The 14311-nt window shown below is 35.8% G+C and overlaps 1 protein-coding gene across 1 annotated transcript in view; it reads right to left on the bottom strand.

Annotated features, from left to right (window-relative positions):
* The window catches only part of DCTN2 (dynactin subunit 2), a 58189-nt gene extending 44370 nt beyond the window's left edge, over positions 1 to 13819 (bottom strand). Inside the window, exons 1-2 of the mRNA XM_070937983.1 lie at positions 13734 to 13819; positions 11037 to 11105 (exon numbers count right to left, since the gene is read on the bottom strand). Of these exons, the coding sequence (XP_070794084.1) occupies positions 11037 to 11105; positions 13734 to 13769 (105 nt within the window). The 5' untranslated portion in view covers positions 13770 to 13819. The remainder of the gene's footprint in view (positions 1 to 11036; positions 11106 to 13733) is intronic.
* Between the last annotated feature and the right edge of the window lie 492 nt (positions 13820 to 14311).

Below are 14311 nucleotides of genomic sequence, written 5' to 3'. Positions count from 1 at the left end.
TGCCCACATGTCTTAACATTGCCAAGTTTGAGAACCACTGTTGTGTACAATAAATTCCACTTTCTGAAAATTCTAGCTCTTTTTCTTCTCCCGTCACCCTTTCTAAGAAGTTCTTATTCCTTACCCCTGAAAAGAAAGTCTTGGACTAATTTAGAAGAATGCATAATGAGAAGGTATAATTAAGATACAGCTTCTGGTTATCTTAGCATTAAAATGCCATACCTGTAACAAAAATGCATTATATTCCCAGTAAGATTTGAAGATGTATATTGTCCAATTATCCTCACATCTGAAATATACTATAAATTACTGTAGAGCACATATTCATGTGTTTTCATGTCATGGCTACTATTAAAAAAGTAGATTCAAAAGCAGAAATATGCTTCTTGCTTCTTCGCACGTGGTCATGACTTTCTCTAGAAAAAGGCTCAGCTCAGGAAATTGAACAAATAAACACTATCATGAACATTTGGCCAAATAATTCAACTTTACATTAGATCCCTTTCCAGGTTGAGGGTATAGCCGAACAGATCTTTAAAAATGAATTCAGATTCAATATAGCTCATTAGCACACGTAACACTCAAATCAATTCCTTCCTATATAGAAGATAGAGACAATTGGATTGCAGGTAACACCCAAAAGAAAATCCTATTAGAGTCCAAAAGACCATATCCCGTTATATCCCAAGAAAGGATTCTAAGTAACTGTTGGCTGGAAGCCAGGTAGGTAGTGGTCACTTAAGGGATAATCCGGGAAATTATCATCTGATCTCTTTATGTCAGACTATATAATGTCTGCAATGCTTGATTTGCAATATTATTTTCACACAAGCAAGAAATCAGTACTGCAACTAACCAACAGGTACAAAATCATCCTAAAGAAGATGGTAAGGAAATTCAAGGATTTCTTTTCTACCATAATCCCTTTTTTGCACACCGAATGTTCATTAATGTTCATGCCAGCATGCACTGTTAATTCTATTGCCTTAGTGTCCCGCCTGCTATGCCCAAGGCATGGTAGCAGAGAAGGATGCAAATTGCTAATCATTAATTCAAGCTGTCATCCATTTTAGCTAACAGAGCACCTTGACCCATACCTGAGCAAACAGAGCTGCCAAGATTTTTTTCCAGTTGTTTAGAAGTAGACATGGTGGGCACAGGGAAGGGAAGGGAAAGCCTCCTTCTGAAATTTTAAAATGTGGGCAAGCTTTTCCCCCCATTTTGTCCATCAAAATGCAAACAACACTGAACCACATGAACTATTGATCTAACTCAACATTAGGCAACTGTTTATATTTATAACAGATAATAAAAATCAAATATAAAACAAACCTGGTTATTTACCTCGGGAAATCATTCATTTAAATACCATTGTAATTTTAGAAACCAACATTAACCTCAGACTACATGTAAAGTTAGGCATTTGAATTAATTTTTTAAAATCAGCTTTGGATTCATTAGAGAAGATGGTGGGCTTTGTTTTTTTGTTTTTTTTACAACATTTGTAATTCTACTCTATAACAAGCTTCTTAGTGGGGCTCACTTTTTCTGTATGGGAGGTGAAATCTAGAAATGCATCATACTGTTTCTTCCTAGCTTACAGTAAGATCTGTAGATCTGATTCTCTTCTCAGGTATAATGCCTCAAAAGAAATTAAGTAAAAACTATTCAATGGCTATTCATATTCTCCCAGCTATAATCAATACATCAATAAAATGAGCAGGATCTACAAATAGAAAACTTTTAATTGACTTTGGAAAGGACCTTTGCTGTAGAGTATTTTTTTGTTATAGATAATATAGAGTCTTTGACTATGAATACAATAGATCTATATAAAGAATTTGTCATTTTCTTTTTCCATTTTGTTTTCAACTGCTTTTGGAAAAGCAGAGTTTCAGAACTGCCAATGCAAAAACATGATCCTTCACTTCTTATTCATTTCTTACTCTTAAAATGGGAAAAATACAGACTTACCAATGAATGTTATAAAACTAAAATACATCTAAACTATGACAATGCATATTTATTACACAGTACAGTTGTAATTGTATCAATAAAATTTTCAATACAACCACTGCAAAGAGCAAAATATTTGTGTATCTCACTTCAGCAGTTAAAGCTTCTGAGACAATGCAAAAGTCATTTATTTTTCATTATGGGCCAAGGTGAGCCTCAAACTCATTCTCCTTGATTTGCTTATGATAAACATCTTTCCATCCATATTCTTCTATAGAAAAAAGACCGAGGTTCGATATATGCAATAATATGTATAGCAAAAATGCAATAAAACTGCATTTTACTTAGCACTATTTTCATAAGTTTTTTTTCCATTTTGGTACAGCTCAATTTTAAAAAATTACTAACTGATTATATCAGATGTAAAACTACAATAGTCTTCCACCAAGATGGCATACTTAAGGATGGAGCGATCTCTTTCTCTTGCCAGTGTACAGCTGATTTTGCTGCCAAAGCAGGTTCTTTGGCAGCCTGCTCCTTAGAGCTAAACAGGAGCAGGAGTAAATTCTTCAAAAATTCCAACCCTATTGTAAGAGTTGCATCAGTTAATTAAACAATTAATTCAACTGGTTGCAGTAGGCATTTTAAAAGGGCTAAGAAGGTGTGAATATCTCAGCCAATACAGGTATCCTGGTCTTACAACTGGTTGCTTAGTAAATGTTCAAAATTACCTCTAAAAGCTACTTATGACCCGATCCCAAAATTATGGCTGCTGCAGAGCCTCAGGGAGTATGGGAAGCCTAGGGCAGGGCCTCTGCTAGGCCTCCAAGGCCTCCAAGTGCCCCAGTGCCTCTGAGGCACCCTGTGCTCCACTTAACAAACCACACGTTCATTTAACAACTCCACCAGGAAGAACATAGATTAGGGGGAGTACTAAAAATGAGGTGATTGCATGGGTGCCTCACTTAACAGCCATCACAATTTCCAACTGTACTGGGCAGGCTCTATTATAGTTGTGAGTCAAGGACTACCTGTATTTAAATAATGCTTTGTACAGTAGTTTAAGCTCTGTAAAAGCTGAACAGTGAGAAATGCTTGGCTATGGAATGGGTGGTTATCTGAAAATGGGCTATAAAGCAATCATTTCTTGTACAATTACAGCTTCTATATTAGTACATCTAGCTTTCAATACAGCAGAAATAGTTTTGGCTCTTTGTCAAAGGAATAAGAGGAACAAAATATTCAAAGGTTTGTATGGAAACTGAGAAAGAGAAATACAGGTACGGTAGTCCTCAACTTACAACCATTCATTTAGTGATCAAAGTTACAATGGCATTGGAAAAAGTGACTTATGACCATTCCTCACACCTACGACCACTGCAGCATACGCACAATTACATGATCAAAATTCAGGCTCTTGACAACCAGCATGATTGCAGCATCCCAAGGCCATATGAGCATCATTTGCATCCTTCCCAGCAACATCCGACCAGCAAAGTCAATAGGGAAAGTTGGATTCACTTAAGAACCACATGATTCACTTCAATGCAGTGATTCGCTTTAACAATTGTGACAAAAAAAAGTCATAAAATAGGTTGCAACTCATTTAACAATTGTTTTGTTTAGCAATGGAAATTCTGGTCCCAATTGTAAGTCAAGGATTTCCTGTACTAGATAAACATTTACATATAGGTCTTTCTACTGTTCCCTCAGAGTCAATATTTAAGTTTTATGCTTTTGGCACAAAGATCTTCCGTTCATGCTTATAGAGTAAATACTATGTACAGAAGTAATATTAAGAATACATATACATACATACATACATACATACATACATACATACATATTTCTCTTTAGCCAGGTTCTACCTATGTAAACCAAGATATTATGCAGCCCTAGTTCAGTGAAATCACAATTCACTAGTTTCTGGGCTTTTTTTTTTTTCTGGCAGCCAGCAGACCCTTTGCTGCCCATTGGGAAACTAAGATAGATCTATTTCAGCCTTATAAGCTTCTCTGCCTTTCGGCCTTCTCTGGCTAAAGAGAAATACACATAAAACCTACGAAAAAGAAAGAAAAACATATATATATATATATATATATATACATACACACACACATACATATACATATACATATACATATACATATACATATACATATACATATACATATACATATATATATATGCCTCATTTCTGGGTCACTGCTCTTCACACCTGGCTGCTTTTTTCCACTGTTATTTTATATATATATATATATATATATATATATATATATATATATATATATAATTATTATTATTAGATATTATTATATAAAATAACAGTGGAAAAAAGCAGCCAGGTGTGAAGAGCAGTGACCAGAAATGAGGCATAAGTTAAATGTGAAGAAAGTATTTGGATAAATAGGGCAAAGGCAAGCAAATACAACAGCGAGATATATACAGACTGCAGACTGGAAGTTTATGTATTTATTATTTCAGAGCTTCCATAATAACACATGCTAATGTCTTTCTTTTTAGTATTTATACTCCACCACCATTTTAGAGCACTGTCTTCAGGGAACAATTTGAGGGTTTCAGTAAATATTATCAAATGCCTATTTTTTTAAAAAAAAACAAAACCTCCTTTTCTCTACTCAACCCTACCTCACTGAAAAAGTTCCTTACTTCCTTCTTTAACCAAATGAATGAACCATTTAGATATATATGTTATATGATGAAATCTTTATACTAATTCTCATCAAACCAGGTTATGTATTCCAATGTTTCATTTGGACATCTTTAATGGCAGCTTTTATAAATCCCCGGCAAAGAAAACATCTCTCTTTTTTCTCTCTTTCTTTAACCCTTCCTCTTCAATTGCAGAGATCTGATATTTTTCATCACTTAGACAGCTTGTACACAAAGCAAAGAATCTCCCTCATTTTCATGGCAGGTAATGACAGGCTAAAAGTGTAATGCTATCCATTCAAGCTGGATAGGCAGCTGTTTCAGTTTCCTTGGGGCACTCAGTGCTAGAAGCGCTATTATTCTGCAATAAACAAGTGGAGCACAGCTGCCTGACCTTTAAGGAAGCTTAACATCCTTTCAATGCCACTAGCTGGAGTGGGAAGATATGAATATGGTGCTGAATTTAGCTAACTGGACTGAATGATGAGAGAGGCTTGGAGCCATAGTTCACCAATACTTGGAGGGCCAGATTCCCCACTTTTTGGTTATAGCACCAAAGATTGCCTAGAGCAGAGGTCCCCAACCCATGGTCCATGGACTGTCACCAGTCTGCAGCATGCCAGCAACCGCGCCACGCAAACAAGCGAAGCCCCATCCGTGAGATGCAGGCAACACACAAAACCATGCCCCCTCCGGTCCACGGAAAAACCTTTCTCTATGGAACCGTTCCCTGGTGTCCAAAAGGTTGGGAGCCACTGGCCTAGAGGCTGCATCTATTAAACCAACCTTTACAAGATAAGCTTAGTCAAGCTTGAATTAAACATAAGGAATTGCTTTTCATTTTGACATCTTCAAGACAATCTACTCTTTTTTATTTTTTTCTCTTCCTACTTACTCTTTGACCCTAATCCCTAACCCAATAATCGCTGGCTTAGATCTGGGTGGTCCCCGGCTAACAGCTGGTGGGATTCAATTTACAACAGTAATGGGATGTGCCAGGATTGCCATTGCTAAGCAATGAGGTTATGTGACATCATGCTTTATGACCATCTGCATTGCCAAGGCCACAGGGACTAGAATTCTGGCAACTACAACCCAGAAAGTATGAATGTGCCGGTTGAAGTAGGCAGCCTTTAAACTGCACCCGTGTCTTACTGATTTCATACACTGTATTAGGCAAGGTGAGTTTTGTGAAAAGAAAAAAAGTACAATATTACAAAATAATAAGATAAATGCTTCATGCCAGCATTAGGGAGTCAGGATTGTGGCTGTAATTTTGAAGATGTGATATGAGGACCATTTTACCCATAATCTCTTCTGCCAAGAGGGTTTCTGAAGCTTTTGCTGAAGCACAAAGGAGAGTGTCAAATGTAAATCCTACGTTTTGCTTTTTACTGTGTCTCTGTATTTTTTTTATTCTATCAGCATACTTTTTATTTTGCCTCTGACAAACATGCATATCCTGATTCAATGTCTGATTCAAAATAAAAGGTTAAATTAAAATAAAGTCCAAAGATGATATATTAAGCTCAAAGATGTACAAAGCACATGGTGACAAGCAGCAAATTAAATAGTTATGTAAATTAACACCAAGGTAAGATTTTTCATATCACTTGGCACTAGATCTAAGGCTTGAATATCAGGCACTATTAATCTCAAAGGTTGGCTAAATTGTTACATAACTTCCATCACTAGCTGTAGATTTTATTAAGCCCACAGAAAGGAACCACTACTTCAGAGTACTTTTAGCTAGCATTACACAGGTAATGCTTTGTTGACCTGATTACTCCTCAATCCCTATGCCCGTTACTATGAGACTAAATGTACCTCCCACAATTCCCTATGGGAATGCTTGCATGCCAAGAAGAGAAAAATAGCTTTTATGCAACTCACTGCAAAACATTTAAGGGCGTACATCAACACTACATATTGTACTCCAGGAACAGGAGAGCCTTTAGCAGGAGATGGGAGGAAATGTTAAATACAAACTATATGGTTTTGAGTTTGATATTTATCTAAAAAGACAGAGGATAAGACATACGGTCATAGGAACTCAGGGACCCAACACCTATAGAAAAACACAGGGGCAGTGTGCCTCCTTCAGTCAACTATGAGCAGTTCTTGTATTTGAGGCACCAATGCATCTTATTTACCTCAGTGCATTTTATTACGTATTATTTTATGGAAAGGGCCAACTAAGGACTATATAAGGCAGTGCTTCCCAAAACTGGGTAAATTACCCAAAATTGAATAAAAGTGGGTATTTTTTCTTTGAGTAATGACAATGACCCCATTATTCTATTACAACAGGGATAAATTAAATAAGGCTTTTCTGATAAGCAGTAAAAAGGCCTTTCTGATAGGTTTCGGGTAATGAAGGAAAAAGTCGAGAAACACTGGTATAAGGGCTTTATAAAATTATAAATGATATAAAATTATTTTTAAAATCACTATCTTTTTCATAATATTAAAGACTACATCATATGTATTTTGAACAGGATTGGTGCCAATCAACTCTGAGAGGAATTTGGGCATACAGTGTCCATACCTATCACCATTGCTTTGCATTATGATCTTAATATGAAGCACCCAGTCTAGATACAGTACAGTAATCGCTTACTAATGGTAGAAGGTAGACATTTCTTTCAGTGATAATCTCAGGGAATCGAATCTGATGTTGCCTTTAGATTTGTGACCTTTAGATGCAAAAATCACAAATTAATGAATGGTTCACAGATCTGAATAAATGGAAATGACAGAAGGCCTGAAACTCTTTGGTCAAAAATTCCTTAAAACAACTGTCTTAAGCTAGTCATTTGTGTTCAACCCTAAACATTCCAGTTTGTCTTATCCTGAAAAAAAGATATTGAGTAAAGTACGTGGCACTGTGGCTTTTCATCCCAATTAATCGAATCCTTTGAGCCTAGAAATACCAAATGCTGAAACTGGGCATGGGTTTTCAATATCAACTATCAAAACTGCTATCTCTTTCCCATTGGAGGGGGGAGATTAATAAGTTTACTTCAGCAAACTGACATATGTGAAAGGCAATTTCTCTGAAGCCATACTAAATGCATTGCTATATTTTCCTTCCATATTACAGAAGGAAAATATTGTAAAATTCCAAGAGCAGAGCAAATGTGCCCATGTAGATAAAGCAGAAACAATAGACAATGCATTATTTTGCTGTCCAATCTTTTCAGGTTATCACAATAATTTAATATAATGACTCATTGCTATGTACTCAAACTCTTGAGCAGTTGACTCAAATGAACGTACCGTAAATCCTTTTTCCAGGCACAATCCCACAAGGATTGTGAAGTTTTGATATTTATTCTTGTTAAGTGTGTAAGGAAGTATAAAGAATCAAATTACAGATGTACAGTATTACTAATTAATCTACTTTTCAGTTCGAACCTATTACATCTTCTAATCTAAGGCATTAGGGCAGAATCTTTCATAATTTCTCTTCAACAGAAAAAGATATATTTTCACTGACAAAATGGACGGACTTGCAGGTGTCTATTTACAAAATCTTCTCCTAAATTTTTATCAGCCTGAGAAATAGCCTGCACATATATGCAGTTTGGTCTAAGGTAATATATATTACTATTGGTTTTTATATGTATCAAAAAAAAAAATTCATAACACTGTTCAACTGACATTTTTATAAAAGAACATTTGTTGTTGAAAAATCCTGAAAAATCCAATCTTTTAAATTATATAGTAATTATTTTCTCTACATAATTGTGATTTTGATTTTTAGGACAAAAATGCAAAAAAACTTTTTTAAACAAAAAATGGAACAACCAAACTGGAATCACTCATTTACATCTCTAATAAGCCAGGGATCAGAAACAACAACAAAAAATTTTCAACTCTGACATGTTATGAAGGATAAAACAGGATTCCTGATTCAAGGAGGAACCAAAAAGGAATATTAAAGTTAATATACTGACTTGATATTAGAACCTCCAGATTACCATGATGTGCCAAGAGCCTAATTTAAAATAACTACAGGTTGACACCGTGTTAAATCATAGTTTATTGTAATGAGAATGAAATGGCCTGAAGCTTTCAGTTTTATTTCTAATTAATCAGTTTCAAGTTAATCAGAAGTTAGGACATAAGGCCAAATTGCAATTAATCTTAATTGTGATTTAATGACACATACCAATTCCATAGTACATTGATTGATGCTGGTTTATTTCAAATAAATCATACCTAAGATTAATAATTTTGGGGGGAATTAATTTCAAGAGGCCATTAATGGTTGGGCGAATGACAGAGAAGCCAAAGTGAGAATGAGCACTTGAGCCCATGATGCATTTTCTACCATGTCCAGGAATCAGTTTATGTTACTATTTTCTGAGCCGGAGCATTTGTCAATGGATGCTACGGTTAGTTCAAAAAAAAAAGTGAATGGAAGATTGGATTATTAAAGCCAGAGTCAGTATGAATAGGCTTTGTGAGGGAGTTTTAAATATTCTGATTACAGTGCAAACAGGGATATACAAAAACAAGGGGTCAAAACTTTTTTGATTCTAAACTTTAAAATCTATAGCATCCATTTTATACAGCCTTCGGGAGATTCAACTAGCACCCCCACAGAAAAAAATATCATGACACTGGACTTGTTCAGCAATCTATCATTTGAATGTACTTTTAAGAACATGGGATCACACCATGACAAATCATAATGCCATTCCATCATAGGCTTGCAGCATTGTGAGATAGAAACCAGATACTCTAACCAGGACTATTCCTTCTGTAGCTAAATCTCACCCTGAAATTTTACTTTAAAATGTTCTATAGCTACTTAAAGGATTATTATAATTCCTTCTTTGTTAAAAAATAAGTGATATTCTTCAAATTCTTAGTTATGCTTTTTTGGCATATATTACAAAATAGCTGAGTTCTTGGAGATTTTCATTATTCCCCATCCCAAACAAATCTATTACAGTAAAGTTTAAATCTCAGAGATGTCATGGCTTTTCTGGTCCTACTCATTCTCTTCTGGGTATAAAATTGCAACTGTGCTTATCTTGCTTCAGCTTTACTTTACAAACCTGCAAAGGTCATAAATGTCAGGGTTAGGTCATGAGCTTACTTTTCAATTGTAATTACCATCGTAATTGAAAACAGCAACAAGACAGTTGCTAAACAAGGACTACTTGTGCAGTTAAGTAAATGAAAGTTTATGTAACTGCAAAAAAAGTAAGTTTTGTAATACTGAATTCATTTTCATTAAGTGAAGAAACATAAAACAGCTTCTTCATCCACACATTTGCGAATTATATATTGCGGCATATAAAAATCTTAGGATTTTAAACTTGTGAGATTGACTCTTGTAATTCAAGTATTTTTCTTTTCTGAATGTAGAATATAAATGTTAAACAGTGCATATATAAAAAAGTCTATCTTAATCAAATGACACATCTAATATTTTCAGTTATATTTTTTGTTACAAATATTTAGAAATACATGCCTCATTCCAGATATCACTCATAATATATTACAATAGTTTAAAATTCATGCCAGCCCTTCTGAATCATTTAAGATTTTTTTTCCCTAGCTTCTCCTGGAATTCTTTCTTTCAGACTGGGACTACTAACTATTACATCTAATTGTAAAAGCTTGGATTTATTTATTTTTCTTATTAATCTTATCTGTATGGCTGCCCATCTTATAAATAGCAATTCTGACCAGCGTACAACAATCAAATAAAACAAGTATAAAACCAATTGATTGTTCATTACAGCAAAGGTCTCATCACCAAAGTCAATTAACACTTGCCTAGTATAGTTTTGCTGATGGTTTCCCACCAAGAATTTTAAGAAGACATCAAGGGAACCTTGCACTTGAGTATAAACTGACTAAAGTTCATATGTAACTAATAAAAAACATATTAAAAAGCCTCACACATATACAAAGGCACAAAAACAACTCTTTTCAGGCAAGAAGGAATAAGAATAACTTTGAAAAATTCCAAAGCAATTGTCTAATATCTAATCTTAATTTAGAAAATTATTATTACAAAACAACAAATATTCTCCTTAGAAAATCTACAGTTCAAAATTATTTTGTGGAGTCACATTAAGGAAGGAGGGAGGCAGTCAAGGACATCAACAGTTTAACAGTTCGATGTTTTTAAGAGAGTTTCTTTCCGTTTATTCAGGTTAAAAGAAACTATGAAATCCAGTTCTCTTTAATAAAGATTTAAAAGACCAAATTATATCACTTTCCAATTTCCATTTTTCCTTTCACTTGGTCACTGTATATAACAATAGTAGGCAATACAAGTCACTTTTGATGAAATGACATTTTTGGAAATAGTCCAAGGATAGGTACCCACATTTAATGTATTAATAATTTTAAAAAACAATAGAAATTTTATATGTTCCTACCGCATCAAATTCTGCCTGATCATCTTCAGGGAGGTCACTTGTTTCATAAACATCAGGCTCATTCCTGGCCTGAAAAACAATGATGGGGGGAAAATCAGAATATTACTCCAGATTCTGAAGAGACCTATTACAATAATATTTCCTAAAAATAAACAAAGATCCGCCATAAATTAATAATAGTATGAATTAACTCTTATTATCTAAAGAACTAAAATCAGAGAACATAACAACATGGACCACACACTTAAAGTATGATCTGTGATCTGTTAAGTAACAGGTTTTCCAAACTTTTCTTTTGTAATATTTTTGCATTTTTTTTATTTTTAATTATGTTGTATGTTGTCCAGAGGCAGGATAGAGCTGGGAACCTTCAAAATAAATAAATCCCACATACTGGCCCAAAGAATATTTATTAGCCCATTCACCACTTAAAGCAGCTGTTTTTAATTATTCAGCCCTAACAGAACCTTTTCAATAATAACTAAAGATTCAAAGGGAAGAATTCAGGGGGATCCGTGAACCAGATTGAATTCCATGTATAATCTACATACTTACTTGTGTTGTTTCCTTGCTCAGAAAATACATAGTGATTCAGGTTAAATCAGTAGTTGATATTACCACATCTGCTGTTCAGAACTAGGTCTATAAACTCCAGTCAGAATTTCAAACTATTGGCCTCATCAGTGCTAAAGCAACTCAGGCAATCAGGTACATGGTCATTAGCAAAGGCATGGTGGGGGTAATTAAAAAAAAACTCTCAGCAGAAAAATGTGCATACTGTGATCATGTTTGGTACAATAGGAAATATATGAAATAAATATAGAAGGTGCACATTGCTTTGTTCGGGGATTTCAAATTACAGCATTTCCCCTCCCAAATGTATCAATTGGCTTTTATTTATTTAACAAATGTAGATAGCTGTCCATGTAGCCAAGGATCACTGGGCAGGAAACAGAAGTGGAACACAAGCAAATTCTACAAATCTAATTAAAAGAAAGTGGATCAAAGCCCCTAAAAATGACATCTTTAGAACATCAAACAAAACAGTACACACGCTGTGGCTCCACCAATTCCAGTATCTGGGGAAGAGGCAAGATTTTCATAGCCTTCCAAAAGGCCAATAGGATCTAGGCCTCTGTATTTTGGGGGAAAGTAATTCCAGAAGATATGTCATTACAGAAGGCATGCTTCCTTATGTTAACAGAAGATACTATTTCACTGAGAGGATTTGGAGCATGCCCATCTGCCAGATTTAGTGGGACAAGAAGAAATCATTACGGATCAGCGGCCTTGCAAGTAAACTGGCCCCATGTCATGTAAAGGTTTAAAAAGTATAATCAGCAACATGAACTGCATCCAGAAACCCTCTGGGATTCATTGCAGCTCTTATGTAGCAGTGGTGTTATGTCTAATATAGCAGCTCTTTAAAGCACATTGTAATGGTCTCATTGGAAATTGACTAAGGTATGTGTAAATATCAGTGCTTCCTGATCTGCCAGGGACTGAATGCAGAATCTCTTGTGCACCGAGTAAGCCATTAACCACTAAGCAATAATTCCTCACAAATGCTGAATTATTCCAATGACAGGACAAAATAGAGAGCTGTTGCTACAGGGCATGGAATGTGCCACCCCTTAAGTTTTCTGTTTCACTCCAGATAAAATACCCATAAAGTATCTGCAACCTACACCTTAGGCTATATCCTTCAATGTGACACTTGCCCTTTCTTAACTGAGACAAGCACAATTTATTGGTTATTGTTCTGTCTGTCAGTTCAGTCGGCCACTAACAGCAGCAGACATTTAAGACATTGGAACAAAAGTATCCCTCTGACTTGAGCTTTTTTAGTCATCAGACTTGTCTTTAGAGAAAGCTGCCATAGGATTTGCACAGCATATTATCAATAATGGACCCTTTGATTCTGGAATCGCTTTTGATTGTAATATCTAATTTTCATGTTCTTCATTCAACTATATTTTATCATCCTGGCAGTGGTGGGGAAAACCTAGAGAGAAGTGGAATTTTTTTTAAAAAAATAAATAAAATGTGACAGTGAAGAGAGGACCCTAATAAACATTTTGCCTATACTTTCTATGTTTGCACAAAATCACATGCAACATTCGTTATCAACCTTTTCTTCAATTTCCATTATGACTCTTTTCTGGGTAACTAAATACATGTTTAATCAGTACCGATACAAAGTGGCAGCCAAAATACATTGCATTCTGAAAAGTGTGGGGAACCAGCTGGCAACATCTGCCCTCCAGAATATTACTCAATACTCCCGGCTCTTTCTGCAGGGGATCCCCCACCTCTCTGCACAAGCTCAGAGGCACTCCTTTCTTAATGACACCCCGTCATCCCGGCTGCCAGATAAAAAGCCTCCTTCGGGATCAGGCTGAGCTCTGGGGCTTCCCCTAAACCCCTCTAATTTCAGCCAAGACGAAGAAGCTCCATTCCTTGGCGCGGATCGAAAGCCCCACTTTACATTCAGATGCTTCTCTTTTTACAAGCAGATCTCCCACCCACTTCTTCCTCCATCCATCCATCCATCCCGCAGCCCCATATCTACTAGTTAGCCTATCCGACCCCACCCTTTTCCTCTCCCTAAGCACAGTTCATGCTCCTCCATCCTTAAAGCGGCACCAGCCTCCCCGCCTCCTTTCTCCCCGCAGGGGCTTCTTTCTTGTCACTCACAATGCCGGGCAGGTCCGCATACTTGGGATCGGCCATAGCCAGGTGCAGGGATGGGGTTGAAGCACCTAGGCCGGTGAGAGGCAGAAAAAAAAAACCCCAAGTATCGCGAGAACAACCGAGAGACGCGACGGGAAGACTGAAATACTTTGTGGAGTATTTAGCCGCGCTATGTTTTCTGGGAGCTGTAGTCCTAGAGACAGTAGTCATCCACTGCTGGATGAAGAACGTTTCAGTTTGGTCGTTACTGGGAATGTTCTTAGCATAGACCTGCAATTTCTCCAGTATTGGTTTTAATTTTGTTTTCATTTCAGGCTGCAAAAGTACACAAGGAACTTCTCATCAAAGTTAAACCAGAAATTCCAGGGAGAAAAAGGATTTCTGTTTTTTATTAGTAGTAATTGGCTATTATTAGCCTTCTTTATGCCCTGGTGCTTTCTATTTTAATTTTTGCGCTTGAGTTTTCATTTATTTAGTATCCTAATTCTTCGACAAGAAAAATAGGCAATTTTTCCAAAAACAAATGCAATTAAGTTTTATAAAATAATGAGATGATTTTTCCAAAATCATTTAAAAGGGTT

This window comes from Pituophis catenifer, unplaced genomic scaffold, assembly GCF_029215685.1.
Source record: "Pituophis catenifer annectens isolate HBS135680 unplaced genomic scaffold, rPitCat1.0.hap2 SCAF_2, whole genome shotgun sequence".
NCBI classification, from domain to species: Eukaryota; Metazoa; Chordata; class Lepidosauria; order Squamata; family Colubridae; genus Pituophis; species Pituophis catenifer.
The sequence above is the reverse complement of the archived record's forward strand: the minus strand, read 5'-3'. Positions and strand labels throughout refer to the sequence as shown.